At 32.8% G+C, this 19,782-nt stretch overlaps 2 protein-coding genes and 1 pseudogene across 3 annotated transcripts; 2 read left to right on the forward strand and 1 right to left on the reverse strand.

The window, feature by feature from the left end:
* Positions 1-336: 336 nt before the first annotated feature.
* LOC136061114 (uncharacterized) lies at positions 337-9,604 on the reverse strand (annotated as a pseudogene).
* LOC112015934 (nudix hydrolase 10) lies at positions 9,569-16,919 on the forward strand. Of its 2 annotated transcripts, XM_024048402.2 has the most exons (9): positions 9,573-9,851; positions 10,819-11,025; positions 12,830-12,895; positions 13,436-13,573; positions 14,109-14,186; positions 14,275-14,325; positions 14,420-14,454; positions 15,897-16,005; positions 16,617-16,919. In XM_024048402.2, the coding sequence occupies exons 2-9, from the start codon at positions 10,861-10,863 to the stop codon at positions 16,827-16,829; spliced, it is 855 nt and encodes a 284-aa protein (XP_023904170.2). In that variant the 5' UTR covers positions 9,573-9,851; positions 10,819-10,860; the 3' UTR covers positions 16,830-16,919. The 2 variants fall into 2 exon arrangements, with proteins under 2 accessions (XP_065636430.1, XP_023904170.2); XM_065780358.1 differs by lacking the exon at positions 14,109-14,186 and having other exon boundaries at positions 9,569-9,851; positions 14,248-14,325.
* Positions 16,920-17,616: 697 nt separating this feature from the next.
* LOC136070430 (extensin) lies at positions 17,617-18,495 on the forward strand. Its single transcript, XM_065780373.1, has 2 exons — positions 17,617-17,683; positions 18,164-18,495. The coding sequence occupies exons 1-2, from the start codon at positions 17,617-17,619 to the stop codon at positions 18,493-18,495; spliced, it is 399 nt and encodes a 132-aa protein (XP_065636445.1).
* Positions 18,496-19,782: the final 1,287 nt, after the last annotated feature.

The raw sequence follows: 19,782 nt of genomic DNA on the forward strand, positions 1-19,782 counted from the left end.
AACCACAATAATCAACATCAACCAATCAATAATCTGAAATTGAAACTAAAAACCTAACCCAGAAATCGAACCCATAATTTGAACCCAGAAATTTGAACCCAACGCACACCAGTCAAAATCAATAGATCTGCATCCTCTTTGTCACAAAATCAACTCCAATCTCCAAGTTGGAAACCCACTAATCCAAATTAGAAACACAAAATCAGCTCCAACTTGGAAACACAAAATTCAGCGATCATCAAAACACCGAAACCCAGCAAATCAAACACTCAAAAAATGCAGAAATAACCTACAAACAGCTATCCACATTCCAGACCAACAACAAACCCAAAAACTTTAAAGAAACCAGTTGATCACAACCATCCACACCAACAGCAACACCAACACCAAACCCAGAAATTTCAAAGAAATCAGTCGACCACAGCTATCCATAAGAACAACCCAATAGAGAGACAACCCAGTTTGCAAAACCCAAAGGCCACTCACCACATCAAGTAACTCGTGACACCTTTCAGGGATAAAAGCCTCAACGTAGAGAGACAACCCAGTTTGCAAAACCCAAAGGCCTTGCAAGCAGAAAGCAGCCCGAGTCCCACATCGGCAACAAAGCGCCTGGGCTGGCAGGCGAGGATTAGACAAAGGAGAGAGATGAGAGCGGAGATTTGCGCGGAGATGGTGTCGTTGGCTTGGAGATCGGAGGTCCGGACGGTGGCGGCGGTGGAGGAGACGGAGTATTGCAAGAGAAAAGGGCTGAGTCGAGTGCGAAGAAGAGATCGGGAAGGAGAGGGAGGAGGGAGGAAGGGGAGTCGGAGAGGAAGAGGAAGACGGAGAGAAGGAGGAAGAGGAAGAGGACGGCAGCGGATTGGAGGGAATTGAAGCGGTGGACGGGGGTGTGGCCTTTGACGAGTGGGTCAGATTCGGCAGATAAGAGGAGTTGGTGAGTGAAAGCGATGATAAGGCAGAGGATGATGAGGTAGAGTTGAAGGTGTCTGAGGCGATTGTGAGGGAAAGGGTGGAAGGGTTTGGCAAAGTAGGACTGTTGTGGAGATTTAAGGCAGTTTCTGGGTTTTTTTTTTTTTTTTTTTTTTAATTTCTGGGTTTGTGTTCTTGGATTTGGGATTGTGTTCTTGTTATTCTTGTTCAAGACACACTTAGATCTCAATTCCTATGATTTTTAGTTTTTAATTGTGTTTTTAATTTTTTTTTAATTAGTTAAAATTAATAAATTAATTTTTTTTAATTTAGAGGCTGACGTGGCATTTTTTATTATTAATTTAGGCCACGTGGACATTAACTTAATATTATTTATTCTTGTCGTTTGCCACATTAGCTATTTTCGTTTCTGATGTAACGGCAGGGACCAAAATGGAAGCGTTTTTCAGGATAGGGACTAAAAGCGGTAAAAATAAAATGTAGGGACTAAAATGGAAATAGCCTAAAAATGTAGGGACTAAAATGTGCTTTTCGCCAAAAAAAAAAAAGGTGCTTCACAATAATTATTAAAAAAAAGAAAAGACAATTTACATTTTATACCTAATAATATCTTTACAAATTTTTTTAAAGAGTTAACAAAATATAAATATAACTATCAATAGTATTTAAATTATAAATATATGAATTACATTATTCATCTTATTGTATATCTTTAAATGTATCCATGCATATGCATGGAGTTACAAGCTAGTATTACTTTTATTATACATAACATGATCTCAATTGTAGTGGGAAAAAAATTGTATTATTAGATTTATCGCAAAGAGAGATACTACGTCCATAACATTTTTACAATATTTTCACAACAAATCATAGGTGGATAGATGTTATTGGTTCTAATTTGAACCTACCACTAAAGTTACTTTTCTACCCCACCAATAACAACCCGTAACAACCTACTATATAAGATTTGTTGTGAAAATACTATGGACATAGCATTTCTCTATCACAAAAGGGTTTATTAAGAATGTTGCTCAAATTCATTATTGTTCTTGCTTTGAATATTAGAAGTTAGGATATAATGGTAAATTTGTTCATATCCCCTCATATGTGTACTTTGGATTTTGGGTACATGAAGACCAAAATTGAACCATATTTAATGGTGCTTATGGGTCAGTTTAGACTCAACTATTAAACGAGCAAAATCGTAAATACAATAATGTGTTTGTGGACAAACTTGTGACCATGAAGATCGATTTAACTAATGAGTTTAATTTTATTATATTTTTATATGTGTACTTTTGCTTAAAAATATACTTGTATAGACTAGAGATTGAATTGTATAAGTTTGTGAGTACGTTTATATGATATTAAATTATTATTTCTAGTTCATCGATAATTTAATTAGTCCATTCATGATAAAAATTCAATGATTTGTGAATGAATAAAAAAATTTAGACATAGTTTTACCATATCCAATCTTGAACATTTAATATTGTTTTTTGTATTGAATTCGAGCTAGACTCTTGTTCGAAATTAAATTAGATTAATAAGATATAATTTTTAATACTCCACTCCGCTTGGATAGATTAAAGACTTATAAATACCAAAAACTATCTCTTTGTGATCCCTTTGTAGGGATATCACAGCATGTGGGCTTCAATTGATTTGGCAATCCACCTCTTCCTTAACTTTTTCCCCTTATCGTTTGTGTTGACTTGCCAAATCAACAAACCTACCGAAACCAACATGTAACAAAGTCCCAATATGCTCATATGAGTGGGTACAAACTACAAAGTGGCTCATTTCAAATCGATACTCAACTCAACCGAACTCGACCCCTTGAACACCTACCTATACTAATTATATCATGATTGAATTAAGATATGCCATTCATTGCACTTCTCATCTTACAAAATGTTTAGGGTCAAATGCAGTGTAGGAGTCAATTTTTTTATAGGTTGGAATCAGTTTTATTGGATGAAAAATGAGTAACTGAACTGATGTATAGGTGGGAGTCAATAATTGTGCACGTGTTTTGACTCACATAATTTTGTAAGACTCTTATGAGATATTGTTTAATAACATGGTGTAAACCCTTCGGATGTGAGACTATGATAACGATGGTCGTTACTCGTTTGAAAAAGAAAGAAGACTCAAAGTAATCTGTTTAGACTGACCAACCAAAACTAACATAAATAATGTTAATTCTATAATCAATATTGCCAATTCTATAATCAATATTGATAGCCCCACACCCACACACACGCTACACTTTGCATGTGACAAACTGTAAGTAACAGCTAAATATCTATAAAATAATGGGTTAGTATTGTCTGGTGTAGACTCATTGACACTAAGCTTGTAAGAATATCCGTGTTAGTAGAGCCATAAATTTAACAATATGACTCTATAAAAAGCTACTTTATCTATCTTACATTTTCACTATACAAAACACCCAACATCAAGATTTTATTTTAATTTTTAATACAATAAAATAATATAAACAACATAATAAAATAATATATTGACTATAATAAAATAATATATTCACTACAAAATAATGTAAACACGTGAATAAAATAATATTTAATATAAAACAGTGTGAACACACAATTTAATAATATATATATATATATTTTAATCTATGAGCTATAGTGTACAATCACTTTTGGCTGTGCACTATAGCTATGGATCTAAATTATTTGGCTTTGGCTCCACCAATGTAGCCATGAATTTGTATTTGGTGGTGCTAAAAATAGCAATATAGCTTTTTAACACCACCAATACTAATACTCTAAGCGACTGATAGTAAAGATAATACCATCTGTATTATTCAAGCCCCGAGTAGAAAAATGCCCCTGAATTTTAACTCGACCCCTTGAACACCTACCTATACTAATTATATCATGATTGAATTAAGATATGCCATTCATTGCACTTCTCATCTTACAAAATGTTTAGGGTCAAATGCAGTGTAGGAGTCAATTTTTTTATAGGTTGGAATCAGTTTTATTGGATGAAAAATGAGTAACTGAACTGATGTATAGGTGGGAGTCAATAATTGTGCACGTGTTTTGACTCACATAATTTTGTAAGACTCTTATGAGATATTGTTTAATAACATGGTGTAAACCCTTCGGATGTGAGACTATGATAACGATGGTCGTTACTCGTTTGAAAAAGAAAGAAGACTCAAAGTAATCTGTTTAGACTGACCAACCAAAACTAACATAAATAATGTTAATTCTATAATCAATATTGCCAATTCTATAATCAATATTGATAGCCCCACACCCACACACACGCTACACTTTGCATGTGACAAACTGTAAGTAACAGCTAAATATCTATAAAATAATGGGTTAGTATTGTCTGGTGTAGACTCATTGACACTAAGCTTGTAAGAATATCCGTGTTAGTAGAGCCATAAATTTAACAATATGACTCTATAAAAAGCTACTTTATCTATCTTACATTTTCACTATACAAAACACCCAACATCAAGATTTTATTTTAATTTTTAATACAATAAAATAATATAAACAACATAATAAAATAATATATTGACTATAATAAAATAATATATTCACTACAAAATAATGTAAACACGTGAATAAAATAATATTTAATATAAAACAGTGTGAACACACAATTTAATAATATATATATATATATTTTAATCTATGAGCTATAGTGTACAATCACTTTTGGCTGTGCACTATAGCTATGGATCTAAATTATTTGGCTTTGGCTCCACCAATGTAGCCATGAATTTGTATTTGGTGGTGCTAAAAATAGCAATATAGCTTTTTAACACCACCAATACTAATACTCTAAGCGACTGATAGTAAAGATAATACCATCTGTATTATTCAAGCCCCGAGTAGAAAAATGCCCCTGAATTTTCACCAATAAGGTTACTTCTTTCATTATAATAGTATTAATTAAATCCAAATATTAGCTAATAAATAAAATAATATTTTTTTTATAAAATGGAAAACAAGAAAAATAGAAAGAGAAATGCTATGTTCATAACATTTTTCACAACAAATTTTAAGTGTTAGGTTGTTACTGGCTGTTATTAGTGAGCAAAAAAATAATTTTAATGGTGGCTTCAAATTAGAATTAGTAACAATTTAACACCTAGAATTTGTTGTGAAAAATATTTAGGGTCAAATGCAAATATTTTTGGTAGGGGAGTCAATTTTGTATAGGTGTGGGAAACAAATTTATTGGATGAAAAATGACCAAGTGAACATATGTATATATGTATAGGTGGGAATCAATAATTGTGCACGTGTTTTTAGTCTTTTCAGTCACATAATTTTGTAAGACTGTTATGAGAAAATTGTTTAATAACAAGTTGTAAGCCTTATGGATTTGTGACTATGATACGATGGTCGTTTGAAAAAGAAAGAAGAAGATTCAAAGTAGTCAGTTTAGACTGACCAACCAAAAGATGGTCATTTGAAAAAGAAAGAAGAAGACTCAAAGAAGTCTGTTTAGACTGAGCAACCAAAACTAACATAAACAATGTTAATTCTATAATCAATAGTGCTAGCCCCACACACAAACACATATTACACTTTCCACGTGACAAAATGTAAATAATAGATATAAAGTAATGGATTCATGTAAGTTTGTCACATAAGTTAATTGTGGCAGATAATTATGGCAAAGTATATGCATTTGTATGTGACTAGGGCCGGCTTTATAGTATAGTCAAATAGGGTTATTTCTTTCATTATAATAATACTAATTAAGCTAAAATATTAGCCAAAAAATAAAATAATATTCTTTTATCAAATGAAAAACAAGAAAAAAAAGAAAGAGAGAAATGCTATGCTCACAACATTTTTCACAATAAATTCTAAGTGACAGGTTGTTACAGGCTATTATTAGTGGGCAAAAAAGTAATTTAAGTGATGGGTTTAAATTAGAACTAGTAATAACTTAATACCTAGGATTTGTTGTGAAAATGTTGTGAAAGTTGTATTTCTTAAAAAAGAAAAAAGAAAAAAAAGAGCAATACACAAAAAAAATTCATAATAGTTGAGTTAATAAACTTTTACTAGTTTTCATCTAGGTCCACAGCTAACATCACATTTTTATTTACCATTATTAATTTGCCACATAAACGTGTGTGAAAACTTTTGTTGAATTTTTTGTCTAGATTTTCTATAAATAAAAAAGTGATTTATGTCAATTAGTAATTTTACATCTAAAGCAAGAGAATAAAGTTTAAGTAATATTTAATTTTAAAAAAATTATATTGAAATGTATAAAATGTCTTCCGTTTTTGTCTTTTACCTCTAAATGCATCAAATCACCCCTATGTGTGACACTAACATTATTATCTATAGGTCCGTTTGGGTAGTGTGGTTGCGTCCACATTTTGGGCATTTTTTATTTTATTTTTATTTTTTATTTTTTAAGTCCAGTGCGTTATGCACTGTTCATTGGCCATGAACAATGATTTTAGGCCAATGAACAGTGCCGAACAGTAAAATTTTTTTTTTTTTTTTTTATTGTTATCAGTTTTCAGCAAAATAAGCTGTATTCAAACGCGCACACACACACACACACACTATATATATATAACAAAATGTAAATAATAGATATAACGTAATGGATTCATGTAAGTTTGTCACATAAGTTAATTGTGGCAGATAATTATGGCAAAGTATATGCATTTGTATGTGACTAGGGCCGGCTTTATAGTATAGGCAAATAGGGTTATTTCTTTCATTATAATAATACTAATTAAGCTAAAATATTAGCCAAAAAATAAAATAATATTCTTTTATCAAATGAAAAACAAGAAAAAAAAGAAAGAGAGAAATGCTATGCTCACAACATTTTTCACAACAAATTCTAAGTGACAGGTTGTTACAGGCTATTATTAGTGGGCAAAAAAGTAATTTAAGTGATGGGTTTAAATTAGAACTAGTAACAACTTAATACCTAGGATTTGTTGTGAAAGTTGTATTTCTTAAAAAAGAAAGAAAAAAAAAAAGAGCAATACACAAAAAAAATTCATAATAGTTGAGTTAATAAACTTTTACTAGTTTTCATCTAGGTCCACAGCTAACATCACATTTTTATTTACCATTATTAATTTGCCACATCAATGTGTGTGAAAACTTTTGTTGAATTTTTTGTCTAGATTTTCTATAAATAAAAAAGTGATTTATGTTAATTAGTAATTTTGCATCTAAAGCAAGAGAATAAAGTTTAAGTAATATTTAATTTTAAAAAAATTATATTGAAATGTATAAAATGTCTTCTGTTTTTGTCTTTTACCTCTAAATGCATCAAATTACCCCTATGTGTGACACTAACATTATTATCTATAGGTCCGTTTGGGTAGTGTGGTTGCGTCCACATTTTGGGCGTTTTTTTTTTATTATTTATTTTTATTTTTTAAGTCCAGTGCGTTATGCACTGTTCATTGGCCATGAACAATGATTTTAGGCCAATGAACAGTGCCGAACAGTAAAAAAAATTATTTTTTTTATTGTTATCAGTTTTCAGCAAAATAAGCTGTATTCAAACGCGCACACACACTATATATATATATATATATATATATATATAACCGAAACCTCTAACCTCTCCACAATTTTTCACATCAGCATTATTTAAATAAAAAAACAAAAATTTTCTCCTTATGCAATTCGACACAAGTAAAATTGTTAAGCACTCCAGTTGAAAAGTATTAAGGTGTTTAAATTTGGTTTGTTGATTTACTTTTGATATTAAGTTAAAGTTGTAACGCCTACACTTCCTTTTCCCCCATATTTGTGTTAATCCTTCCTTGCAACATCAAAGGTTCTATTCTTAATTTTTATTCTTCCATTCAGTTTTGTTTAGATTTAATATTCTCGATTTTTTGTTCTAGAGATTGGGCCTCCTACCAAAAATAAATTGAATCAAGGTTAAAGGTATGCTAATTTACAATTAAAATTTTCCAATTTCTTGGGTTTGGATTGTCTATTTTTGTTTTTGGGTTAGAATTTTTTCCTGCTTGGCAAATATTTTTTTTAGATTTTTTTTTTTTTCCGCTTGCCCCTGAAATAAATTTCTGATTTTTTTTAGTATAGGGTTAATTGTTTGTCTATGTACATCTAATTTCTAAATATTATAGTGTTGTTTGGGTTATTGCTTTAGGATCTTCTTTTTTGGGTTTAATAAATTTGAATTTAGGATGTACATGATGTTATATATATATATATGTATGTATGTATGTATGTATGTATGTATTGGTTGGTATAGGGTTTGGTTTGAATTTTGGGTTTTCTGCTTCTGCAATTCACTCGAAAATTTTATTGTATTTGAAAAAACAAAGTTCTTTTTAGGGTTTAATTAATATAGAATTGTAGATTCTCACATTGCTTGGCTAGGGTTACATTGTAGTTGATGATAAGTATATGTGACTGTATGTATGCAAGCTTTGGGCTAGTTTTATTTGATGATTTAACTTATGTTTGTTCCTCTTCTTGGCATTGTGAATTAAAGATTTGAAAAAAAAAAGTCTTGTAGCTGATATTGGATTATTATGTGATTTTGTTTGTGTGCATTTGTATTTTTATATCATAGCCAGGTTTCATTGATTTTTGTTGATAAGTTTTGGCTTTGGGAGAAAAAAATTTCTATTATAATAGTGTTATGTTTTTTTAGATTTCAAATCCTACATGAAGCAAAAGTCTCTAAACAACCAAGAAAACAAACACATCTTCGATATTGTTCTCTCGCTGCCACAGTACACTGGCTCCACTATTGCTATAGCTATTTTCACCAAGAGTAACCAATCTTTTTGTTATATTTCTCTATTGTGAAGTCATACATTCTTTTGTTTTGTTTCAATAATTTCTAGGCTCTAAATCATCTAATTTATTATTATTATTTTTGGACTTCTTGGAAATTTTAACATTTGATTCTTTGATTTCTCACTTTTTTTTTTTTTTTGCAGGATCTAAAATTGTCTAACAGATTTCAACAACTATATCCACAAATTATTCTTTTGAAGGTAACTCATCTTTCTCTATATTTCTTTGTTGTGTAATCACACACACACACACACACATATATATATATGTTTTTTTTTTTTGGGCTCAGAATATTCAAATTATTTCTCTTATATTTCTTTGTTATGTGATCAAATATTTTCATTTTGCTTTAATAATTTTGACTTTGAATCTTATACATGATACATTGTATATTTATGCAAAATTTTCCCTTACATTACACGGGTTAGCAACTAGTTATTATTATTATTTTCTGTATAAACTCATTGACACTAAGCCATATGACAATAAAAATAATACCGCATATACCACTGAAACCTTGATAAAACTATCATTATGGACACAATATATTCGTTAAAGCTATATTGTTTAATTTGCTTAACTTTTGTCAAATATTATGTAAAATTATACGGAGAACTCCTACCATCAAACCATAGCCAATGCTCGCATTACTGTTCTAAAATCGTCCCACACCCCATACGGCTATACTCACCAACCCTACCGCGTCCGGTCCCTGACTCTCTCCTTCCACCACGTACCAAGATAAAAAAAAGAAAAAGAAAGGCACACATGGGCGTGTCCCGGCGGCTAAGTGAAAGTGGGACCCATGTGACGTATTTTGGAGAGCGGAGAGATCCCATTGGTTCTCCAAACCGAGTGGGAACAACGTCAGCACGCACTCTCTCGTGTAGAGTAGTTTTCCGCGCATCGTATCACCGACTCAACCCCTCGACCCTTTATAAATACTTACAGCCGCACGACCCTTAACTTCAACGTTCACTTCACTCTCACGCACACAAAAAAACAAAAGAACTCTGGAGAATCTCAATAATCTTCTATACAACTCTCTCTCTCTCTCTCTGCATTTCTCTCTGAGTTTATCATTCGGTAAGTTATTTCTGTCAGTACTTTGTTTTATTTATTCATAATATATATATATGAAATTTTGGGCTTCGTTGACTGTAAAGATGTTGTTTTTATGAAACATTTATTGGATTCTGTTGTTGGGTTTTTATTTTTTAGCTATTTTATTTAGTGGGTCTTTTTTAGTTTCAAAGATTTTAGTATTTTACTAATGCAAATGTTGGACTGGCTGTGACCAGACCAGTGAAATACCATTTGTTGTTATCATATTATCGGATTCTGTTTCTGTTGTTGTTTTTGATGATGATGATGATGATGTTGTAGACCAGTAGAAGTTGTTGTTTTTGTTTTTGTTAATGGGTTTTCAATTTGTTGATTTTAGGCTAAAATGTATTTGTTATCTCCACAATTTGGTGTAAGTTGGATTTTTTTGGTCTCTTAATTTTAAAATGTTGGAACTTTTGGCGGGCAAACATAAGAAAGGACAGAATTGTTACTTTTTATCTTTTTATTTTTAAATTCAATAATTACAACGAAAAATGGTTTGCTTAGGATGTCTTTGTTAAAAGAATCAAAAATATTAGTTGAGGTACAAAACTTTTAGCTATTTTTTAAAATTTCGCTAATATATGTATATGTAAATTTTAAAGATGAAAATCGAACTTGGACAAAGTTCCAATTTAGTTCTCGTTTTGTTGTTTTAGACTTAGATATAATTTTTGTCTATGAAATTTGGTATAAGTTCAGTTTTTGTCTTTAAATTTAAAATTTTGCAAATTTTGGAGGGAAATAGACAAAATAACTAGATTGATACTTTTTCTTTTAAGGACAAGACTACATATATATATATATATATTTTAAATTTTAACTTAGATTGGTTGAACTAAAAGAATTAATTGGAAGCTAAACAATATGTTGTTTATTGTGGTGTGTGGAAGTGAATGATGATTTTTTTTTTTGAGTTATTTTTTATTTATCTATTTTATTTCAGGCGGTAGGATCATATTTGTGACTTTGGTTTGTGGTTGGTACCATGATGGTTTCAAACAAAGTGTGTGAAAATGGAGGTGAGTGTGTTGGGTTGCTGCCGGCAACTAACGATGACCATGGAGGGGTCATTGTAGATATAGAGGAGGCCATGGATGCTAAGGTGTTTGTTACTTTGCTTAGAGATTCAATCTCCACATGGAGGCAACAGGTTGTTGTTTCTTATGGATTCCCTTTACAATAAATGAGCTTTGTTGCATTACTTCGATGAATGGTGTGAACGTTTGTTTCAATTGCTTGTTGTGTCTAACAGATTTTATGTACTAAATATAAACATCTTGGTATAGATTTTTGTTCAATTTTTTTTAATGAATAGTACATGATAATTTTATTCTTGACATTTTTGATGGTGGGCGTTCAAATGTTATGCATGATTGCACGTTAATGAATGATTTTGTGGCCTTGGAGAGACTGTTGTACTGCCTTGAAGATTGGTTCACAAAAAATCTCTATGGGATTCTTTTGGTGATGGATTTAAGTTGTGATTCTTTATCTATCTTCTTTACTCCTATAGCTTCGTTTGATGCCATTTGACCAATGGCATAAAAGGGTGTTTCTGAATCCCAAAAATTGGGCACTAACGTAAGCCACATTGAAGTAGATAGGTGGAAGGCAGATTCTCTGTATACGTGAGTTAGATTCTTAAAATGTTCTCTCATTTTCTAATCATGCTTTTACTAGAGTCCAGAATCATTTTAAGGTGCAAAATTGGAATACAACACTATTTTAATTCTTCTAGTGACAGCACATATGGTAGTGCTACAACTTCCCTAGTAGAAATGCCAGGGAGAGGTTGTCCTTGCCATTGTGACTGAGAAAGGATGGCAAAAAGTATATATCAAAATTCATTGGTAAGGGTTTCCCTTGAATGTACATAACATAGTACACAGAAATTTTTTTTTTCTTTCATTCCACATATTTTCTTGATTTTATTATAAATACAAAGTGTTCACTCTTGAACTGATCTGTACATGGGGTTTGCTACCTAGTGCTTCTCATTCTTAAGTTGGAGTCTACCATTACTGTTATGGAGTCCAATGTATCTGATGCTAAATATCTTTTGAAGTATGGTATTTGAAGTTAAGTGTTTAACTCTTGAAATCTAAAGCTTTCACAGAATGAATCTAATATGTGTCTTAGTAAGACTGATTCAGTAGATGTAAACCACTTTGCCAAGTGCTCGCATGGCATTGTAGGCGTTTGTGATGTTACCAAAAAGTGGATAGGTTGCTATATCCCAACAAGACCCTGACAATATAAAGTAATTAACACTAAGTTTCTATGAGTTACAACCTTGAGAGTTCGTCAAACCAGAAAAGGACCAGCTAACGGGTTATCAGTCAGATTTTTGGGTGAGCCATGGTGCACTATAATTGAAATTTCAAGATTGACACGAACTAAATAGCCAGTGTGGTGGTTAGGACAAAAGAAACTTGTAGAAGGAAAAGAGGATCAAATTGTATTTGTGGCAGATTTTTGTTTTTGTTTTTGTTTTTATTTTATATTGACTTGTGCTAGGTGAAAAGGCATAAGTATAAAAGTGGAAAAGCTGCTATATACAATTAGAGTAACAAATACAACTCAAACAAGAGCCTTAGTTGTTGGTTAAAGCATAAGCCAGTCCACATATAGCCCAGGGTCAACATAATATTTGACCCTTTTGTATTAACTTGGATGAATGTAACTGGATGGTTCTGATGAAACTCATTGCAGGTTCAATTTGGTGTCAGACGGTTTGAAATAAAGTTTGACAAAAATTGATCTAATGGTATAAACCAGCATGAGTTTTAAACTATTGTTAAGTTAATGATCTACACAATTACATGGTTTTTACTTTTCTTTTTGAAATTTATTTGTAAGTATTAAGTTGTCAACTACACAGATTCTTATCCGTTGATGAAAATAAAGGTATTTTTCTTTGCTAGCTTTGATTAATTTTTTAATATACTTTACAGGGCAAGAAGGGCATCTGGATTAAATTACCGATTGGACTTGTAAATCTTGTTGAACCTACAGTCAAGGTAATCATTGTCTGCCTCTAAAGAATATAGTGTTGACAAACAATTAGTTGCCAAAAGTGGGTGTCAAATTACCCCCATGAGCCTCTCAATGAACGTTCCTTTGACTTGAACCAACCATGTTGAATCTGCCACCCATTACATAAGTAATATTTTAGAAAGATTAGAAAGAATCAGTGTCATACTTTATTTTCATTTTTTAACTCAGTTTTCTTTGTTTGTTTAAAGTTGAGGTTTTGATGTTCTGTTATTTAAACAGTGCATGAGCTTGGTGCTTAATTAAGGCCTGGAAGCATCATCATCATGATTGACTCATGGTCTTGGGACACTTTCTCTTCTTTTTTATTTATTTATTTATTTAATGTTTTGATACTCTTGTTGACACTTTTTATTTTTAAAATGAAAGAGTAAAGTTGAACAAATAATTTTTTCTCTATTTCTTTTTTTCAACATTCTTCCAATTTGAGGATCAAGTTCTCAATCATGGTTTGTTGATTCATGCATATTAATTTCTCTTTTGTGCATCTGTCATAATTGTGGCAGGAGGGATTTCGGTACCACCATGCCGAGCCAACTTACCTGATGTTGGTTCGCTGGATTCCTGAAACCACTGATACTATTCCCGCAAATGCTTCACACCGTGTAGGTATTGGTGCTATTGTCTTGAATGATAAAAGAGAGGTAGGTACTTCCTCTGAAGTTACTGGTATTTCTCCTATTTATTTTGGATAAACATACATCATAGGTCATAGAAAATGTCCTCCATTTTACATTTAAACACTGGTCACAGTCAACAGATTGAAATTTATAACACTGGTTCTAACATTCACAAGAATTATTTTCTTCCGAGCTATTTTGGTTGCTGGAACAGAATAAAGTAATATCTAAAAAAGTGCCTTATGGTCATCTTTGAGTAATGTCAATGATTGACATGGATTATATTCATAATTCATTTATATAATGGTGTGAAGCAATCTAACCAGATCTCAATACCATATACAGAGCTTGCTCTCATTTTATTGACATAATGTTTTTACGAACTCTGTGCTTCATTGTAATTTCACTTTTGTTCTCATTTCCTCTTGATTATTGTTTTGACTCTTTTCAAAGTTGGTTCTTGTCTTAAAGTAGGTTCACCGGTATTTCCTTTATTAAAAATTTAACTCTTTTTATTCTTCTATAGTGCTGATTTTGAATTTCTCTCTCTATGTGCTAGTTGCTTGTAGTTCAGGAAAAAAGTGGTAAATTGAAAGGAATGGGTGTGTGGAAAATCCCTACTGGGGTTGTTGATGCGGTATTTTTTTTAACTAATCTGATTTTACATTATTTGAAAGCCAAACGCATTTTGTTACCAGATATTAAAGGAGCTCCTTAATCTGCAGGGTGAGAATATTAATGAGGCTGCTGTAAGAGAAGTAAAAGAAGAAACTGGAGTAAGAGTTGTATATCAATAAATTCTGTTCATACTTTCTAAGTTATTTATTGGTATGATGGTTGTATTAAGATGAAAGGTTTTTACTGCTTCAGATTGACACAAAATTTTTGGAGATACTGGCATTCAGGTATAAGTTTTTATTGTCTCAAATATTACTTTCAACATGTATTTAATATCAGCAGTTATAGATGGTGTTGTATCATATAAGATACAGATCATGATCAGGAACTGAGCCACAAAACCACCTCTTATTCATACTTTTGTACCGTTATCTTTTGCTTTCTGGTTTAAAATAAAAAATGAGATGTGATGGATAGTTTTGGAGTTGGGCAGTGGTAGTCCCATGTGTTAAGTCTATAAACACCTAACATGAAATAGGCTTTACCTTACCAATAATTTAGTTCTAATTAAAACAAAGAAATTAAAAGTTGGTTTCTGGTCATGACTGTGAAATCCAGTGACCAGTTGTGACAAGTTTGGCTGTATTGGTATTGGACAAGGTTTCTATATCGAATTTTTCTTAGATTTGAGTTACATTCCATCTATCCTTTGAGCCTTATCTTATAAGGTTATGGGTTCCATTGGGTTCGATCAGTCTTAGCTTTCAAATGCCAACATGAAGAAGACTTGGTCATCAATGGAATTCTAAATTTGTAATAGCTTGGTTTCTGTCTTTCTAGCCCAATAGATATTCCTTCAATGGCAAATCTTATGGCATGTTTGGATGTTTAAAAAAGGAGGGGGAGTAGAGTACAGGGAGGAAGAGTAATGCAATTACCTTGTTTGGAAGTTTTTTAAAGAACGAGGGGGAGGGGTTTGGAGGAGTTTGGAGGGGTTTGGACTCCCTCTAGCCCCCTAATTTTAATTCCCCCAAATTGGAGAGATTTGGAGGGGGAGTAGAGTACATAAATTATTGACAAAGTAAATTACCTAATTTACCCTTATTATATTAACAAAATTACATAAGGGGAAGGGCTAATTACTCCCTTCCCCCTTACTAATTTTAAAAACAACCAAATAAGGTGGAGGTGAATCATTCTCCTCTACTCTCCTCCCCATTACTCCCCTTCCCTCTACTCCCCTTTACTCTCCTCCCTCTCTAAACTTCCAAACAAGCCATTAATTTTTTTCCTGCCCATGAGCTCCATCTCAAAATACACTTTCTCCCCTCATACGAATGAGTTGAAAGATGACATCATAGATACAAAACCCATTGGGTGCATGTAACTTACCAACAAAAAATAATCTCACTTTTTTGGTTCAAACGTAAAACCTACTATCAAATTTTTAAGAAGTTCAACTGAAATCAACAAGCTTGCAAGTGTTAGTTCGTTGCAACACCCATAGAAAGTCAACAAATTCTCAATTAATTTTGGAGTTAGTAACTTGGATTTCTTTTCCTCTACCACTCTGCTCCATCTTGCTATGTCTGTTGATAAGTCTCTTACTGTAATGAATCCGGATTTTGTAAAGTTCTTGTATAGTCTATCTATAGTAGTCTACAAATCTTGTAGAAGTTACCCTGATGCATTCATTTCTCTCTCTCTCTCTCTCTCTCACATCTTACAGGCAAGCACACAAGGTGTTCTTTCAGAAGTCGGATCTATTTTTCATTTGCATGATGCATCCTCTGTCCTCAGACATAAAGAAGCAAGATCTTGAAATTGAGGCAGCCCAGGTAAATCTTGGTTGACAGTGTTATGTGACATAATATATATAACAACCAGGAAATAAAATGTTTAAATCTATAGTTTTACACTGCTTGTAACAAAGTTCTTCCTACAACAATCTTAGCTTCATTAGCCTATAAAACAATTCAATCCCCAATGCTTTCAAAGTATTGTATTTGACAAGGAAGAACTAATAATTCTGGAAAACAATTAACAAGGACTTGAGCTCAAATGAAGTGTGGACTTGAGCGCGTTGTTCCACACATACACAGAGCCCATGGAGGTGTCAGCTATATATACTTCTCCCCATGAAGATCCTTAGGCAGTATCAACTCAAAAGCTTAAATTATCATTAATGTCCTTTTTTCTTGGCTTCTAGGTTGCCGGTTGAGTTTTCCTGCAACTTAGATGGGTCCTTTGGATCAGCTATCTATCTACTTTTATCAGCTAAAAAAATCTGTGCTGAGATCAGATGCTTGCAAGATCTGTCAATGTGGATTGCTCCCTTTAGCTGCTCTGATGTGAATGTTCCTTTGTTTTGATAGTTTTTATGAGCCCGCTATCAAAATTCATGTCATAACTGACTGATATTGGCATGGTTGACTTTTTTTCTCCTCAGTGGATGCCGTTTGAGGAATATGCAGCCCAACCTGTTGCCCAGGATCATCAGCTTTATAAGTACATTGCTGAACTATGCTTGGCAAAGGAACAGGGTGACTACACTGGCTTATCACCGGTGCCTATAACTTCAATTTTCCACAAGGATTTGAGTTATTTATATTTGAACAGCCGACATCTGAACCAGTCCCTGGTTTCTTCGGATCAATTTTAGAGAAGAATACAATTGATATGTGTTATATCAATTCCCTATCACTCTATATTATTTGATTATGTGAATCAATAAATATTCCTCTTTGCTCCATGACCAGAACTGGTAAATTGCATATGCTTTTTTTTTTCTTCAATGTTTTTCTATTCTATATGGACGACATAAATCAGGCGTTTCATTAGCCACTCTTGAGTGCAAGGTGTAACTTGGAAGGGTTTATAAGCTTCGTCTTTGTAAGAGCTGAATGGCTGAAAAGACTGTTTCGTGGTCCTTAATTAATTAGGATTAGGGCTTTTGTTGAGTTGAGCTGAGAAAATCCTACTTTATGTTGTACTGTTCAATGTATTGACAGCACCAAACAACTATGAAGTCTTATTGCCAAAATTTTAGACTAATGCTGGAGCTACAACTTATGCCACAACTCGTTTATGTGGGGAGTTGTGATTGGTGGAGGGGTGATGGTGGGTCCATGTGGAGACATCCCTCCACCAATCACAACTCGCCACATAGACGAGTTGTAGCATAAGTTGTGGCACCAGCATAACTCAAAATTTTAGGGTCGATTATCGAATATCAACAAATTAGTTAAGGTCAACTACATGTATTCCTCTTTACCATTCTATCTTATCTAAAGTCTAAAATCATAATCTTTATTACCACATCCATTCTTGACAGTATATAGGCCTTTAAAGGGAGAAAAGAGAAGGAAAATGGATAAAAGAAACTATGTTGTCCTTATGTAGAGTGTAGAGCTAAGCCACTTGTACACCATTATGACAGATGGTCTGCCATGCGGCACCTAATCCGGGATGCAGAGGAAAATGTTGAAAGATCCAAAAACATAGTAGGCGCAGGGGGTAACAAAACTGATCAAGTGTGTAGTGTAGAATCATCTATATCCTTTATAGACTGTGTTTGGATAGCAGGTTTTTCTGCTGAAAGTTAAGTTGCGTTTTACTCTTCTTCTTCTTTTCATTTTTTTTTTTTCTTCTGGCCGCACTTGTTGACTGGGGGACAAAATTTACTGTGTGTATACTGTGCGTGCACTGTTCACGCACTGTTTATATACTAAAAAATATTAAAAGTGGATCTCACGATACTATTTACACATTTAAAAATTATTTTGCTACAGTGTTTTCAGCAACAATCAGTTCTTATCAACTTTCAGCAACAATAAATGCTATCCAAACGGACTCATATATAGCTTCCTACACACCTAGCCTCTGTTATCCAGTTCTCTTTTGAATATTCTACTCAGTAGAAAAGAAGTATGTTTTTAGCAAAAAAATTGTTTCTTATTGCAATTTGGCTATCATCCCCCAACCTTGGTTATGTAGCATCAAGGAAGGTTTCTAAAGATGCCATTCCTACACCAATTTGTCAGTATCCGTATCAATGCAATACACCACCACCACCTCTCTCTGGCTATCCTTCACCGCCACCCCCACTGCTTTCAGACTACTCACTGCCGCCGCCGCCTCCTGCTCAAGGAAAATGCCCACCAACACAGGGTGTTCAGTGCTGCCAGTCCCCTCCTCCCAGTACTTACCAGTACCCTCCTCCCATCTATGGATTTGTTCCTTATAACAACTTCTCTGCTTCAACTCCTTTGCCAACCCCCTTCTTTTCCATTGTAATATCAGTATTTTCCTTTGTAGTTTTGCCTTAGGTGTGCATGTGTGTTTTCAGGTCTTACTGTTTACTAGAACATATGTTTAATGCATGGAAATAGCTTGCAAAATTAAGCCTTCTCTGTTGTTATCAGTACTGATATTAGCTATTAGTGTTATTTTCAACTTCTTTAATCACCATAAATAATATTTCTCTCTTTTTTTCTTTCTGCCTGTTTTCATAATGCGTATATGGATGGCTTTTGTGTGTATATTCGATCATCATACTCTTTTTCTTTTTCTATTTTTGAAAAATTATTAGTTTATATTTCACTATTCGTGTAAAAATATATGGTAAACTAAATAAATGTATACAATATTATATACTATTCATACAAGTGTATAATTTCCATTATCAGTAAATGTAAACCAATAATTGTTTGTGTGGGTGTGTGTTTTGGCTGTTTATCTGTGAGAGGAAGGTGTTGGGACAAAGGGTTTAAGGCTCTGCCAGGCCTAGCAGGAAGAGCCAGTGATATCCTCTGAGTGGCGTAGTTCATAGTTGTTTCATTGTTTGTCCTACACGAGGGGCTTGTGCGGTTTCCTTGGATTTAAATTGCTATTGTCTCTTTCTTTTATCTTTGTCAAAATGACATTGACAAGCACCTCAACGTTATGGAAGGAAATACTTGTCTCTTTTCAATATCTATTTTATTTATGTTGCATCACGTGTTACCAACGGAATTCGTGTAAAGCCGTCCACATTCCAAGTATAAAAGATTCCGCTATCCATACTTCCAAATAATCCATTAACCCGTTAACCAGACCTATTAAACATTAATTTACACTTCACACTTTTGTTATCAAAACTTTTCTTAAATAATATATTATTTTAAAGACATCTGTTAATTAGACCCATTGCTAAAACATCAGTCTACACGAATTATAAACAAGCTTAAGTTATTTTTTTTGTTCTCTCCTTTTTAGTATGGTTTTCATCTTTCAATATGAAGAAATATGATTTTTCATATAAAAACAGCTTTTGGTGATTACTAAATTGATTAGGTCTACAAGAATGGTGAGGTAATTGATTAGATCCATTACAAAAAAAAATATACAACTTTTACTAACAACTCTCTTACGTGAAAAATTGTGATTGGCTTCTAGCTGCTCACTATTTTCACATAAGTCCATTACTTTTTCTCCATCTTCGTTAGCCACATGGAAAGAGTTGCAGCAAAATTGTAAACCTTTTTGTTTGTGGTCTTAGATTTTTAGCAATAGCCACAACTCTCTTAATGAAAATGCTTGCTTTATCATTGAAATTTGTAATTTTCTTTTTCTTT

The sequence above is a fragment of the Quercus suber genome, unplaced genomic scaffold, assembly GCF_002906115.3.
Source record: "Quercus suber isolate HL8 unplaced genomic scaffold, Cork oak 2.0 scaffold_233, whole genome shotgun sequence".
Taxonomy (NCBI): Eukaryota; Viridiplantae; Streptophyta; class Magnoliopsida; order Fagales; family Fagaceae; genus Quercus; species Quercus suber.

What these genes read in the sequence shown, in the direction of transcription:
- LOC112015934 (XM_024048402.2), top strand. Translation starts at nt 10,861, where the DNA reads ATGATGGTTTCAAACAAAGTGTGTGAAAATGGAGGTGAGTGTGTTGGG. An exon ending in TTGTTGAACCTACAGTCAAG is followed by an intron (nt 12,896 to 13,435) that starts GTAATCATTGTC and finishes TAATTGTGGCAG; the next exon opens with GAGGGATTTCGGTACCACCA. An exon ending in CTACTGGGGTTGTTGATGCG is followed by an intron (nt 14,187 to 14,274) that starts GTATTTTTTTTA and finishes CTTAATCTGCAG; the next exon opens with GGTGAGAATATTAATGAGGC.
- LOC136070430 (XM_065780373.1), top strand. Translation starts at nt 17,617, where the DNA reads ATGCGGCACCTAATCCGGGATGCAGAGGAAAATGTTGAAAGATCCAAA. An exon ending in AAACATAGTAGGCGCAGGGG is followed by an intron (nt 17,684 to 18,163) that starts GTAACAAAACTG and finishes TTGGTTATGTAG; the next exon opens with CATCAAGGAAGGTTTCTAAA.